This window comes from Podarcis gaigeae (genome assembly GCF_964106915.1).
Source record: "Podarcis gaigeae genome assembly, chromosome: 5".
Taxonomy (NCBI): domain Eukaryota; kingdom Metazoa; phylum Chordata; class Lepidosauria; order Squamata; family Lacertidae; genus Podarcis; species Podarcis gaigeae.
In genome coordinates, this window is record NC_139681.1 from 3,680,124 (window position 1) to 3,692,130 (window position 12,007).

The window sequence follows — 12,007 nt, forward strand, 5'->3', positions numbered from 1 at the left end:
ACCTGTAGGATAAGTAACATCTGAATAATGGAAGGAGGAACCCTTGCTCGGGAACGGGACAAGGCATCTTCCAATTTAATATTGAGAGTTATAATATTCCTGAAGTGCAGCAGAGACAGTTGTCGGACAGAGGGCTCCTTTCCCTAAAGAGACAATCGAATGAAAGTTGTTTTCAAAACTTGTCCTTTGCTTGCTTTCAGATTTATTCGTGGAACCAGTTAAACCTGCTTAAGTCCTTTTGATTTAATGGAAGATTCCCTAATTTAGTCTCAGCAGTAAGGAACACAAACTTTATGTACAATCAGGACAAAATGGAGATTCATAAGCTGAAGAACAATGAACAGATTCTGTCTTTATAATATTCCAAATAATTATGGGGAAATTACCATAGGAACCTTTGTGATGGTATTTACTTTCATTTAAATTTATATAATCCATCAAAATGGCTGATTTCTGCCATATATGTTTCATAATGTAAAAATTAATGCAAAGATGATGTAAAATATCAAGACTGGTTATATCAATTCCATTTCTAGTTTTCAATTTTTGGGAGGGCATATGAATTATGGAGCAACCCCCCCCCCCCATAATTTCAGCCACAAGAAATACATTGGCTCCCAGTAAGTTCCGAGCACAATTCAAAGTGCTGGTGCTGACCTTTAAAGCCCTAAAAGGCCTTGGTCCAGTATACCTGAAGGAGTGTCTCCACCGCCATCGTTCAGCCTGGACACTGAGGTTCTCTGAGGGTCTGACAGAAGTGAAGCTACGGGGAACCAGACAGAGGTGTCCTCCCTTCACATGTCAAGGAGACCAAGAACTACATAACTTTTAGAAGACACCTGAAGGCAGCCTTGTATAGGGAAGTTTTTAATGTTTGACGTTTAACTATGTTTTTAAATGTGCTGTAAGCTGGCCAGAGTGCCTGGGGAAACCCAGCTGGATGGGTGACGTATAAATAATAAAATTGCTATTGCTACTACTACTACTACTACTACTACTACTACTACTGCTGCTGCTGCTACTACTTTGGGTAAGAGTTTGGTTGAGGAGATGGATATATATAATAATAAATATTTGGTTTTGTATGGAATGTGATGACATTGGAAATGCAACAGAAGTATTTTGGGCCCTCCAAAAGTTATTGTCCTGATCTATTAATCCTTAGTACTTGACTTTCTGTACTTCTATAGAAATCCTATAACTGACTAATTCTATGAAAATTTCTGCTATTATAATCTGGATCATTTTATGTGGGGATAGAGGTTTATCGAAATAATATTAATCACAGTGGTGAATTTAACTCATGTTTCTTAGGATACTGTATTTAGGAATATTTTTTCAAACCTCTCTAATGTTACAAACTTCTTTGACACTCCTCTTAGTTTTGAAAATGGCTTGTGATAGTCATAGGATTGATGAGTGGTGGTGTAGAAAGCTAATCCCCAAACCTCATAACTCCAAATAGCCCATGGAAATGCAAAACAAATCACCTGATTCTCTGGATCCTAGCCAGTTATTTTGGAGGTACTGGACACATCTAGGCTGAGAAAGTGGTGGGACCTTTTGAAAGTTCAAGCTATAATTTTCTAGTGACACTGTGAACATCATGCTATGAAGAGAGACACGCCTACACAGGCCATTCTCCGTAATGAAAACACCCCCCCCCCGTGTTTGGCAGAGGTATTTCCTCATCTGTTGTCCCGCTGTGATGTCTGACTCTTGGCTGATCAACCTGCAGAGTAGCTTCTTCTGGTTTTTCCTGATTCTGAAGTAACAGAGCAATGTTTTACCTGCACAGGATAGAATATAGCCTGAAGCATAGGCAGGACATCGCTGAAAAAGAAATCCCACGTTTCAGCCAAGGTATCCAGAAGTTTCTGTCCTACAAATTAGGAGGGGGGGGAGTTAGTCCAAGGGCTCATACTGAAGAGTTATTTTTAAAAAGGTATTTTGTACAAAGGTGGAAAAGCAAACTACCAAATATATGCATTATGTGCCACATCAGAACTGTGCATACGCTGAGCTTCTTGTTTCTTTAAAATACACGTGAGGGAGGGAGCTCTTTTCCATTTTCCCTTTGCATACATTTGAAAGACAAACAGCTAAACACAGAGATGAGCTTTGTGCGGCACAACTATTTAGTTCGTGGGTACCGTGGATGCAGGAGATGGTATGTGGCATACTCACTGTAGAGTCTTGTGCTCATACCACTGGGAATCTCCTTCAAACATGAGAGGAAAGTTCATGCAGAGATACGGGAGATTTATTTGCTGTGCAAACTGTGAATCAGGCTTAATAAGAGCAAACCCTGCCTCTTGAATCAGGTAGATTTTGTTCAAGCTCCATTTGGTGAGGCTCCAATAATTTTGTACCAGCTCAACAAAGTGTGCATGAATTAACGACTGTTTGTGTGTACCCTCCTTTTTAAAAAAAAAAAAAAAAAAAAAAGATTCAAACTTACTTTTTTCGCGGGTGTGTGAGGGGAGGGGAGATTTATGTGCAGCCCCAGATATGTGCAACCCCTGAGACACGCCCCCCACTGCGCTTTAAAGTCCCAGAGAATGGCCTTAAGTCACAGAACGGAGTTCCAGTGCAGAAGCTAAGCAGACCTGGCCCTGAGCGCTGCCTGGATGGGAGACTGCCAGGGAAACATATGGAAATGGCTATGAGCTCTTTGACAGAAGAGTGGAGTCTAAGGGAAGGAACATTCTCAGTGAATTGGCTTCTGCAGTTTTTCACCGATGTTCACAGGACTATTTAATCATAAAGAGGTTTATAATTTGAGGGGAAAGGTAAACAGCCACACGGGAGGCTGCCGTTTCCTTAGCTGATGTGCCAGACCAACTTCATTTCCTTGTTCAGCAGGCAGGAACATTAAACGACTGCTGGGGCCGAAGCAGGCTGTTGTTCTGGTCTGAAGCCAGTTGAAGAAAGAGTTTTGATTTGGATGCGCTTTTGGATCAAGCTCCGCAGGCACAATTGATGCCTCAATTACCTTCATAAAACCGGATCTTGTCCCTCAGGATCACCATGCCTTTTGTAAGCAGCTGGTTCTGCAAATACAACATAAAACAACTTTCCATTTATGTTATTCTGCTTCCCTTGAATCATTGATAGATTATTACTTCCATATTTTAACCACAAGGTATTTTGGTTTTTTTAAAAAGTGGCAGTTCATTAGAGGAGGGTTGCTCACAGCTTCTACTGGGCTACGTGAATAGTAATTGCAATGTATGGGATGCCCCATTTTAATATTTATGGTGCTGTGAAAGCAGGAAAATTAAACCTGGAAACAGACAATATGCAAAGAAACTAGAATGATATAGTGTGGATTTTACTGGACTGCATAGCCTGGGTCAGATCCTGCTTTCCTTTCAACCCCTCACATTACTCACTGGGGAACCTTTAGTGAAGGATTGTTTTAAAAACCTTGTGCTAACTCACATGACTGGGCTGGCTTAGAAATAACACGCTTGTATGGTGGGTTTTTTTGGTCACTTTCTAATTTTTGAGCTTGTAGAAAAACAACCACATCTTCTTGCAGTTCTGAGGTGCAATAGCAGAAGATGCCACCGGCCACTGGCGCAGCTCCCTTGGCAGAGTCTGCGGAAGCCAGCAGCTTCAGAGCTGTAGAAACAGTTGCCAAGGCAAAGGGGAGGAACTCGCAAGCATGCAACCTCGGGATGTCTTATGAGGAAGTTGCAGGGGGATGAGATCTGTGAAGCTTGCTGCTAGGAATTTAGTAGCCAGCAAGAAAGGGAGGATTCCTCTGCATCTTTCTCAGCCACAATCCACACAGAGCTCAGGGAAAGAGAGGAGGAGGAGTTAAGGTAAAGGTAAAGGTACCCCTGCCCGTAGGGGCCAGTCTTGACAGACTCTGGGGTTGTGCGCCCATCTCACTCAAGAGGCCAGGGGCCAGCGCTGTCCGGAGACACTTCCGGGTCACGTGGCCAGCGTGACAAGCTGCATCTGGCGAGCCAGAGCTGCACACGGAAACGCCGTTTACCTTCCCGCTGGTAAGCAGTCCCCCTATTTATCTACTTGCACCCGGAGGTGCTTTCAAACTGCTAGGTTGGCAGGCGCTGGGACCGAGCAGCGGGAGCGCACCCCGCCGCAGGGATTCAAACCGCCGACCTTTCGATCGGCAAGTCCTAGGGGCTGAGGCTTTAACCCACAGCGCCACCTGCGTCCCCGGAGGAGGAGTTAGCTAAGGATAAATCCTGTTTTCTTTGACTGAGCATCAAACCACAATTTATGGGAGGAATTCACCACAGCGCCAAGGAGATTGCTCCATCAGTGCAAGCCCCATTGAGCTCGTGGAAGTCCTTGCACGAGCTTCTACTATTGGGATTAGCTAGCTGAACCCAGCCCTATGGCTAGCAGCCATGTCAGGGTCCAAAACATTCCTTAACCTTAGGTGTGGGGCTCCCCTAGTTTTCATTGCAGCCACAGTGTGTAGGGAGAGGAGGTGGAGGTTAAACTCCTCTGGCCTGAGCCAGGATCCCTACAAAAGTGCCCCCCGTTAGTCTTTCCATGTTATGTTGGCCATCTTTATATCATAATTTTGAAAACGTCCTTCAAATATTACCCCCCTAGATTTTAGATACATGACTTGAATAAATAAAACGGAACTATTTTATAGCAGCATCTTCTGCATGTCTGTCCTGGCCCCTCAGCTGTGCCAGACTGGAGCTGGTGCACCAAGAGTGACAAAGCTCCTACCTGCACCTTCAGCCCCGGCCAAAATGAGCCGACAGGACTTCTGCTACGGTGGTGGATCTGCTGCTCTGCTCCGCCCTGCTGCTCCCTGACCTCCATCAGAATTGTTCTGTAAGTCCTATGAAGTTCAATGGGACTGACTCCCTGCTAAGTGTATATGAGATTGCAACCTTGGTTGCTTTTGCAGTTACTCTGGGCTGGCACTAGTGTGCTTTGTGTAGGTCTCCTTCCCCTTAATGGAAAGGGCACTCAGCCTTGTAAGTTGCCAGCTGCTGCCTCAGCTGACACAGGTTCACCACCCCTGTGAGAATCAGGTCTCGGACCCTGCCGTCTATAGAAGCAAACCGAGGTCCCTCAGAATTCTTTTTGAAAACACTTATTTTAGAAGTGAAATGTCTTCAGGTCAGGTCCAGTGTGAACAGGCAAACAAACTCTCATGCAAAGTTTCCATATTAAAACCTCTTAGGTTGGAAGCGTCTGCTGCCAATAGTTTTGTTCAGCAGACTGCTTCAGTGAACAACATGAGGGAAAAGTAAAAGACTAAAAAGCAAACTGTACCAACCTGTAAATATTCAGTAAAAAATGATCCCAACTCAGTTTTCAGTAGTTGCCTGTTCCAAAGAGAATAATAATAATAATACTAAAAAATCATGAGACCATCACATTGTGCTATACATGCAGCGTACTTTATGGCCAGTGAATGTACATGCAAGAGTAAATGTGTTCGTCTATCAAAAATGACACAATACCTTGTTAGATCATAGTTAAACCACATAACACTTACTGAAATAGTGGCACTGGACAAAATGAGCAATTCCACATGGGAATGCTTGTTATGAAGTAAAAACAAACAACAAAAACCTACAGATTGCATCCCATCTAGTTTGTCCCTCAGTGTTGTTGTTGTTGTTTAGTCGTGTCCGACTCTTCGTGACCCCATGGACCAGAGCACGCCAGGCACTCCTGTCTTCCACTGCCTCCCGCAGTTTGGTCAGACTCATGTTTGTAGCTTCGAGAACACTGTCCAACCATCTCGCCCTCTGTTGTCCCCTTTTACTTGTGCCCTCCATCTTTCCCAACATCAGGGTCTTTTCCAGGGAGTCTTCTCTTCTCATGAGGTGGCCAAAGTATTGGAGCCTCAGCTTCACGATCTGTCCTTCCAGTGAGCACTCAGGGCTGATTTCCTTCAGAATGGATATGTTTGATCTTCTTGAAGTCCATGGGACTCTCAAGAGTCTCCCCCAGCACCAGAATTCAAAAGCATCAATTCTTCGGCGATCAGCCTTCTTTACGGTCCAGCTCTCACTTCCAAACATCACTACTGGGAAAACCACAGCTTTAACTGTACGGACCTTTGTTGGCAAGGTGATGTGAGGCTTAAAAAGTAAGCCGAGCCTAACTTTCCTGGTGCCTTCAATTTTAATTCAGAAAAACAAAAATAGCTTAGGTATTCAAAACTGCCATATACAAAAACCCTTATGGAAGAGGCAGGAGCTGGCTTTGTATTGGGCAACAGCCACAGCAGAGGTTAGCAAAGCAATTCTGTGATGTGCTTTGTCTGTTACCAGCATCTGGAAGCAGCTAAAAATACCTCAAAGCTTGAGTCACTGATATCCTGCTTTATCACAATTTCCTCTCTCTTCTTGTCTTCCTCAGTTTTTCAGCAGGCTGCTCACTCCCACTTGACTTACTCTTCCAGCTCCATTCCTCACCCCCTACAGTCTAGCTTCCACCCTTTGCACTCCAAAAAATGTCCTTGCTAAGTTCACGGACAATCTTCTTGTTGGCAAGCCCAAAGATCTCTTCTCTCTCTTGCTCTGCTTCCTTTGTTGTCTTTGACACAACTGATCCCTCTCTCATGTGTGGCCCTCTATGCCTTAGACTTCCACCACTCTTGACAGCTGTTTTCCCGATGCATCAGCTCATTCATTCAACAATGTTAAAAGCATATTTGTTATAAAATTCTGTTCTTCTTACACAGCAAATATCTAAAATTCTTACCAACATAATCAGTGCAGGGGGGAAGATATGTCTGCTCCCAAAAATACAGCACAGGAAAGAACAACATATCCAACTAGCCCTTAGTAAATGCAACAAAGACCTTCAAAGGACAGGCTTGTTTCAGCTTTACCAGCCATGGAAAGCTTTTCATGGTCTTATCTTCCTATCCTTTCCTTTTACCCCACCCATACAAAGGCAACCCTAGACTACAAATAATAAAAAATAAAATATACCAGATTTGTTTAACTCCTAAAAGTGGCCCAGCAGAGGATGAATAGAGTGTTCTTCAGTTATTTGCCAGCCTCTCTTATAAGTAGAAAACAGACTAGGAAAAATATAGAGCAAATATAGCAACCTGGTGAAGGAGGCATGGCGTGACCGACACCCTTCCTGCCAGCTCTTGGCTTTTATGCTGTACCCACAGGAGGGAACACGGCCCTTATCTAGAGCCAGGGTAGAAATGCAGCAGGCTGGCAGGGGAAGGACAGGGGCATGTGGCGCTCCAGGCTTTTGCTGCAAGCCTGCTTGCTTTGATGCTGGGCAGGGCGAAGGCACAGCATCTTTGTCCACAGCCAGCAGATAAACAAAGAAGGCTGCTGGAGGAGGGGCATCAAGAAAAGGATAAAAGGCATTATCGCTTATAGCAACCACATAATGGATTTTACTGTAAATATGTCTCCTTTACCTACAGCTAGGGCCGGCCAGCCCACCCATGAGGCAGCTGCTTTGGGTGGTGAATACCTTGGGGCAGCACCCTTGCCCTGCCTGCCCCTGCTGCCCAAGACAGGAGGAGAAGCAGCGAGAGCTTGCAACCCCAGTAAGTGAGGCTTCAGCCAAGGGGCAACAGCTCCTTGTCATTTCACCTCAGGTGGCAAAACAGGACTGGCTGCTGCTGCCTAAGGGAGGGTTGATGATTAGCCCTGCTGTTTTCTGGCACCTCTGAAAAGTTGTAGGGCTAGTATGAAAAGGTGAAAGCACAGTGAGGTGAAGGAGGAAGCTAGAAAGAGCATTGCATCATCCTCTCTTCAACTGTATGAACTTTTCAGGGGCAAAAATACGGTAACTACCCTCTTGCACCCCAGGGAGGTCACTTTGGTGCTGCTAACACAGCCGTTTGGCTTCACCCCTGGAGGCACACTCCATTGTCTCTCAAGAAAGATGGAAGCCAACAGCAACTGCAGAGCCTACGTTAATTCCTTGAGGAGGGCTTGCCTTTGTGCACATCTCTGCACACTGTCATTGACACCAGATCACTTATGAAATAATGACCCTCCGTGGTGATGACTGTGTCTTGGGACAGGTGTATAATCTGATGATCTGACTCACCTGACTCCTTCATTCAGATTGTAGAGCTCGTGTTCTGCAAGACCTTTTCGCTGGAACACAGCTATGACTCCATTATGGATACTGCAAGAAAAAGGCACATTTGTGACAAGCTGCACAGCATTTAACTTAAGATTTCACAACCTTTAGTTTTTAGGCATTCCTAACAATTACTTCCAAAGCACAGAAAGTGAGGGGTAACCCACAAACCTGCTGCAAGTAGCATGGTGAAGAAGACAGAACAGATGGAAATCAGGCTGGAGGAAAAGATGGAGAAGTTCTAACTTCTAGTTCTTTTCGATAAAGCATGTAATGGATGGAATACTGGACTAGATCAGGGAAAACTTGGGTTCAAATCCCTGCCCAACCACGACAAAACTGAGCGACGATTTGAAAATCCCTCTGTACAGACATAACCATCAACTATGGCTGGGTACACATTACGAGCTTAAAAGTCAGCTAGATTATAGAATAACTGTAGAGTTGGAAGGGACCCTGAGGAACTTCTAGTCTAGGCATAGGCAAACTCAGCCCTCCAGATGTTTTGAGACTATAATTCCCATCACCCCTGACCACTGGTCCTGTTAGTTAGGGATGGTGGGAGTTGTAGTCCCAAAACATCCTGAAGGCCGAGTTTGCCTATGGCTGTTCTAGTCCAACCCACGTGGGGATCAAACCTGCAACCTTGGGTGTTATCAGCACCACGCTCTAACCAGTTGAGCTATTGTTCTTCTTCTCCATTCAGACTGAAGCTGCTTTAAGGAAAAAAATGCTGCATTTCATAATACAGGATAGATATAGATTGAGCTTGCTTGAGGAAGGGCAGGATACACGTGATATTTTATTAATGGTAATATTGCAATATTTGATGAAATATATAAAAGATGCCATCATGAGCAGAAAGCAGTCTTTGGCAGAGCTTTCCCCTTGTTTGCCTCAGACAGACCCAGGGAGACAGCAGCTGAGATGATGATAATGTGAGGGCCCTATTCAAGCCTCTAGCTGCTCTTTGGCAGAGGTGCCAAAGAAGTCTTTCCCTTAATCTCTGCTGGCACAGGAGAAAGGATCTGAGATGCATTGGAGGGAATACAGGATCAAGGGCGAGACAGGAATCTGGGCTGAACCCCTGGATGGATTGTCAACCACCTCTCCTATTCTGTGCTTTAAGGGGAAATAGACTGCAGAGCGTTTAGTCTGTTATGCTACTGTACTGCCATTCGTATTTTGCACAGTCAGCACTTCAATCATGCCGCACACCTTAAAGGACAAAAAAGAGTTCCTGTGTGTAGAGGAAAGTGGTGGGATTCTTTGCTTCAATAATTGCTGTGTTTGCATGACCTTTTGCAGCGGTCGCAGCAGCTCATCACCAAAACATGCTTCCAGTTTCATGTTGAGCCTCATTGTTGAGCAGCAAGTCCGGCCTCATCATCCCATTTACAGGAAACTATAGCTGGCAGGCCAGGGCAATGAGGCCACTACCTAACCATGCAGAAATGCATGAACAGATAAAAATAGAAGATATTGCTTGGTTTTTCTCTTCTCTCCCCATTCTTCTTTCAGCTGATAAGCGTTTCAAAGCTGGTTCAGTAGCTCTTTGTCTGAACTCCTCTCTCAGAGACACACAGAATGGAAACACTGGTCAGCAGGTTTGGGACAGAATGTAGAGACACTCAACGGACAATTTGAAAGATTTGAGGCTAGATGTCTCTGCAGGCAGCAGTACAACTCAGGCGCAATTCAGTTCCGAGAGAAAATGAAACACATTCAGAATATGAAATATACTTTCTGCCACCATCTTGCAAGCATTTGTTAATTTTAATGGTACTCAGATTTGTTTGAAGACAAAAGGGTTTGTTTCCACCAACAAATTATAGTAGGACATCTGGGGTACGCAATTAGGCCAACTAATTATAAGTTACTCCACTGCATTCCATCCTTTGTGCAAAGAAGCCATTTTAGTCTAGGTTGAGAGAGTTCAACTTGCCCAAGGCCTCCTCATCAGCTTCCTGAGTAAGAAAGGATCTGAAACTGGGTCTTCAAGTCCAAAGCACTTGCTCAATTCTTTTGCTTTGGATGAGTCAACAGGACTACAGTTCTCTTTGTTGTTGTTGCTCATCCTGTCTGTCAGATTTAAATAACAACCTAGGTAACAGAATTCTGCTTCTGAAGCTTAAGGTAAAGGTAAAGGTACCCCTGCCCGTACGGGCCAGTCTTGACAGACTCTGGGGTTGTGCGCCCATCTCACTCAAGAGGCCAGGGGCCAGCGCTGTCCGGAGACACTTCCGGGTCACGTGGCCAGCGTGACAAAGCTGCATCTGGCGAGCCAGAGCCGCACACGGAAACGCCGTTTACCTTCCCGCTGGTAAGCGGTCCCTATTTATCTACTTGCACCCGGAGGTGCTTTCGAACTGCTAGGTTGGCAGGCGCTGGGACCGAGCAGCGGGAGCGCACCCCGCTGCGGGGATTCGAACCGCCGACCTTTCGATCGGCAAGTCCTAGGCGCTGAGGCTTTAACCCACAGCACCACCTGCGTCCCCTTCTGAAGCTTATAGGATTCTAATTTTCTGATCTGTGATGCTTTGCCTGGTATGCCCCACGGAGAGCCTCAAGGTCCATAAATAGCAACACCCTAGTGGTCCCGGGCCCTAAGGAAGTTAGATTGGCTTCGACCAGAGCCAGGGCCTTTTCAACTCTGGCTCCGGCCTGGTGGAACGCTCTGCCTCATGAGACCAGGGCCCTGCAGGATCTGATTTCTTTCCGCAGGGCCTGTAAGACAGAGTTGTTCCGCCTGGCCTTTGGCTTGGAGCCAGTTTGATTTCCTCCCTCTCTCTCTCTTTTTCCCCCCTTTCTTTTCCTTCTCCTCCTGCGATGAGGCTACATTTTAATATTTTAATGTTCCATTATTTTAATTGTTGTGTTTTATTTTTGTTTTTAAGTTTGTAATCATTCATCTTGTTTTTATTATTGCTTGTAAGCCACTCTGAGCCCGGCCTTGGCTGGGGAGGGCGGGGTATAAATAAAAAATTATTATTATTATTATTATTTGCATTGCATATTCCTGCTCTATAAATGACCCAGTGAAACACTTTCGATTCACTGGCTTTGGGAGAACAAAGTCCTCCTTCCAAGGAGGGATATAATCTGTTCTGGATATGTAATAGTCACAGCATCATAGAATTGTGGAGTTGGAAGGGACCCCTGAGGGTCATCTAGTCCAACCCCTTGCAATGCAGGAATCTCGTTTAAATCATAGTCCACTCAAAAGCTGATCTAACTATTTAGCAGGTAACGTTAGACTGCAGGTAGAGGTTAGCATTTTTGAAAGTCCTTCACACCCCAAGCGAAAAATTCGCTGCACACATAAAACTAGTACAAAATGTGGGAGAACATGAAAGTAAAATTGACTTTCTTCTCCAACTTAAAAGGAACTCTTCTTTGTGTTTCTTGCTGAACATAACCCAGCTCAAAATAACCATGATGGGAGGTTGTGTTGCTTAAATGCCAGGTCAGGTCACAATCCAAATGTCTTCACAGCCAATTCCACGAGAGGAGTGCAGCTTCTAAGTCCCCTTTCAAGAAGCAGCCCCTAAAATTCAGGGATCTTCAGAAGTGATCCCCATGCAGTCTGAAAAGCTCTTCTGGAAGAGAAAAAATATCGAGACACCCCCACTACTCAGGCACAAATTCTTTGGAGCAAGGACATAGGATTAGGGTCTCTTGTCACCATTGTACAATTTCAATATCCTTTTCTTACTTCTTCCACCTGCAATATGTTCCTCATCATAATGTGTGGGTTATGTATTATATTATTATGTACATATAATATGGAACGCAGGTGGCGCTGTGGGTTAAAGCCTCAGCGCCTAGGACTTGCCGATCGAAAGGTCAGCGGTTCGAATCCCTGCGGCGGGGTGCGCTCCCGCTGCTCGGTCCCAGCGCCTGCCAACCTAGCAGTTCGAAAGCA

General features: G+C 45.0%; 1 protein-coding gene across 5 annotated transcripts in view; it reads right to left on the bottom strand.

Moving 5' to 3' along the window:
• The window catches only part of PRR5 (proline rich 5), a 72,842-nt gene that overhangs the window by 10,746 nt on the left and 50,089 nt on the right, over positions 1-12,007 (bottom strand). For all 5 annotated transcript variants that reach the window (XM_083738870.1, XM_083738868.1, XM_083738871.1 and 2 more), the window contains 5 exons: positions 8,047-8,127; positions 5,282-5,330; positions 2,996-3,053; positions 1,791-1,882; positions 3-143 (listed from right to left, as the gene is read on the bottom strand). In XM_083738870.1, coding sequence (XP_083594996.1) covers positions 3-143; positions 1,791-1,882; positions 2,996-3,053; positions 5,282-5,330; positions 8,047-8,127 — 421 coding nt within the window. The remainder of the gene's footprint in view (positions 1-2; positions 144-1,790; positions 1,883-2,995; positions 3,054-5,281; positions 5,331-8,046; positions 8,128-12,007) is intronic.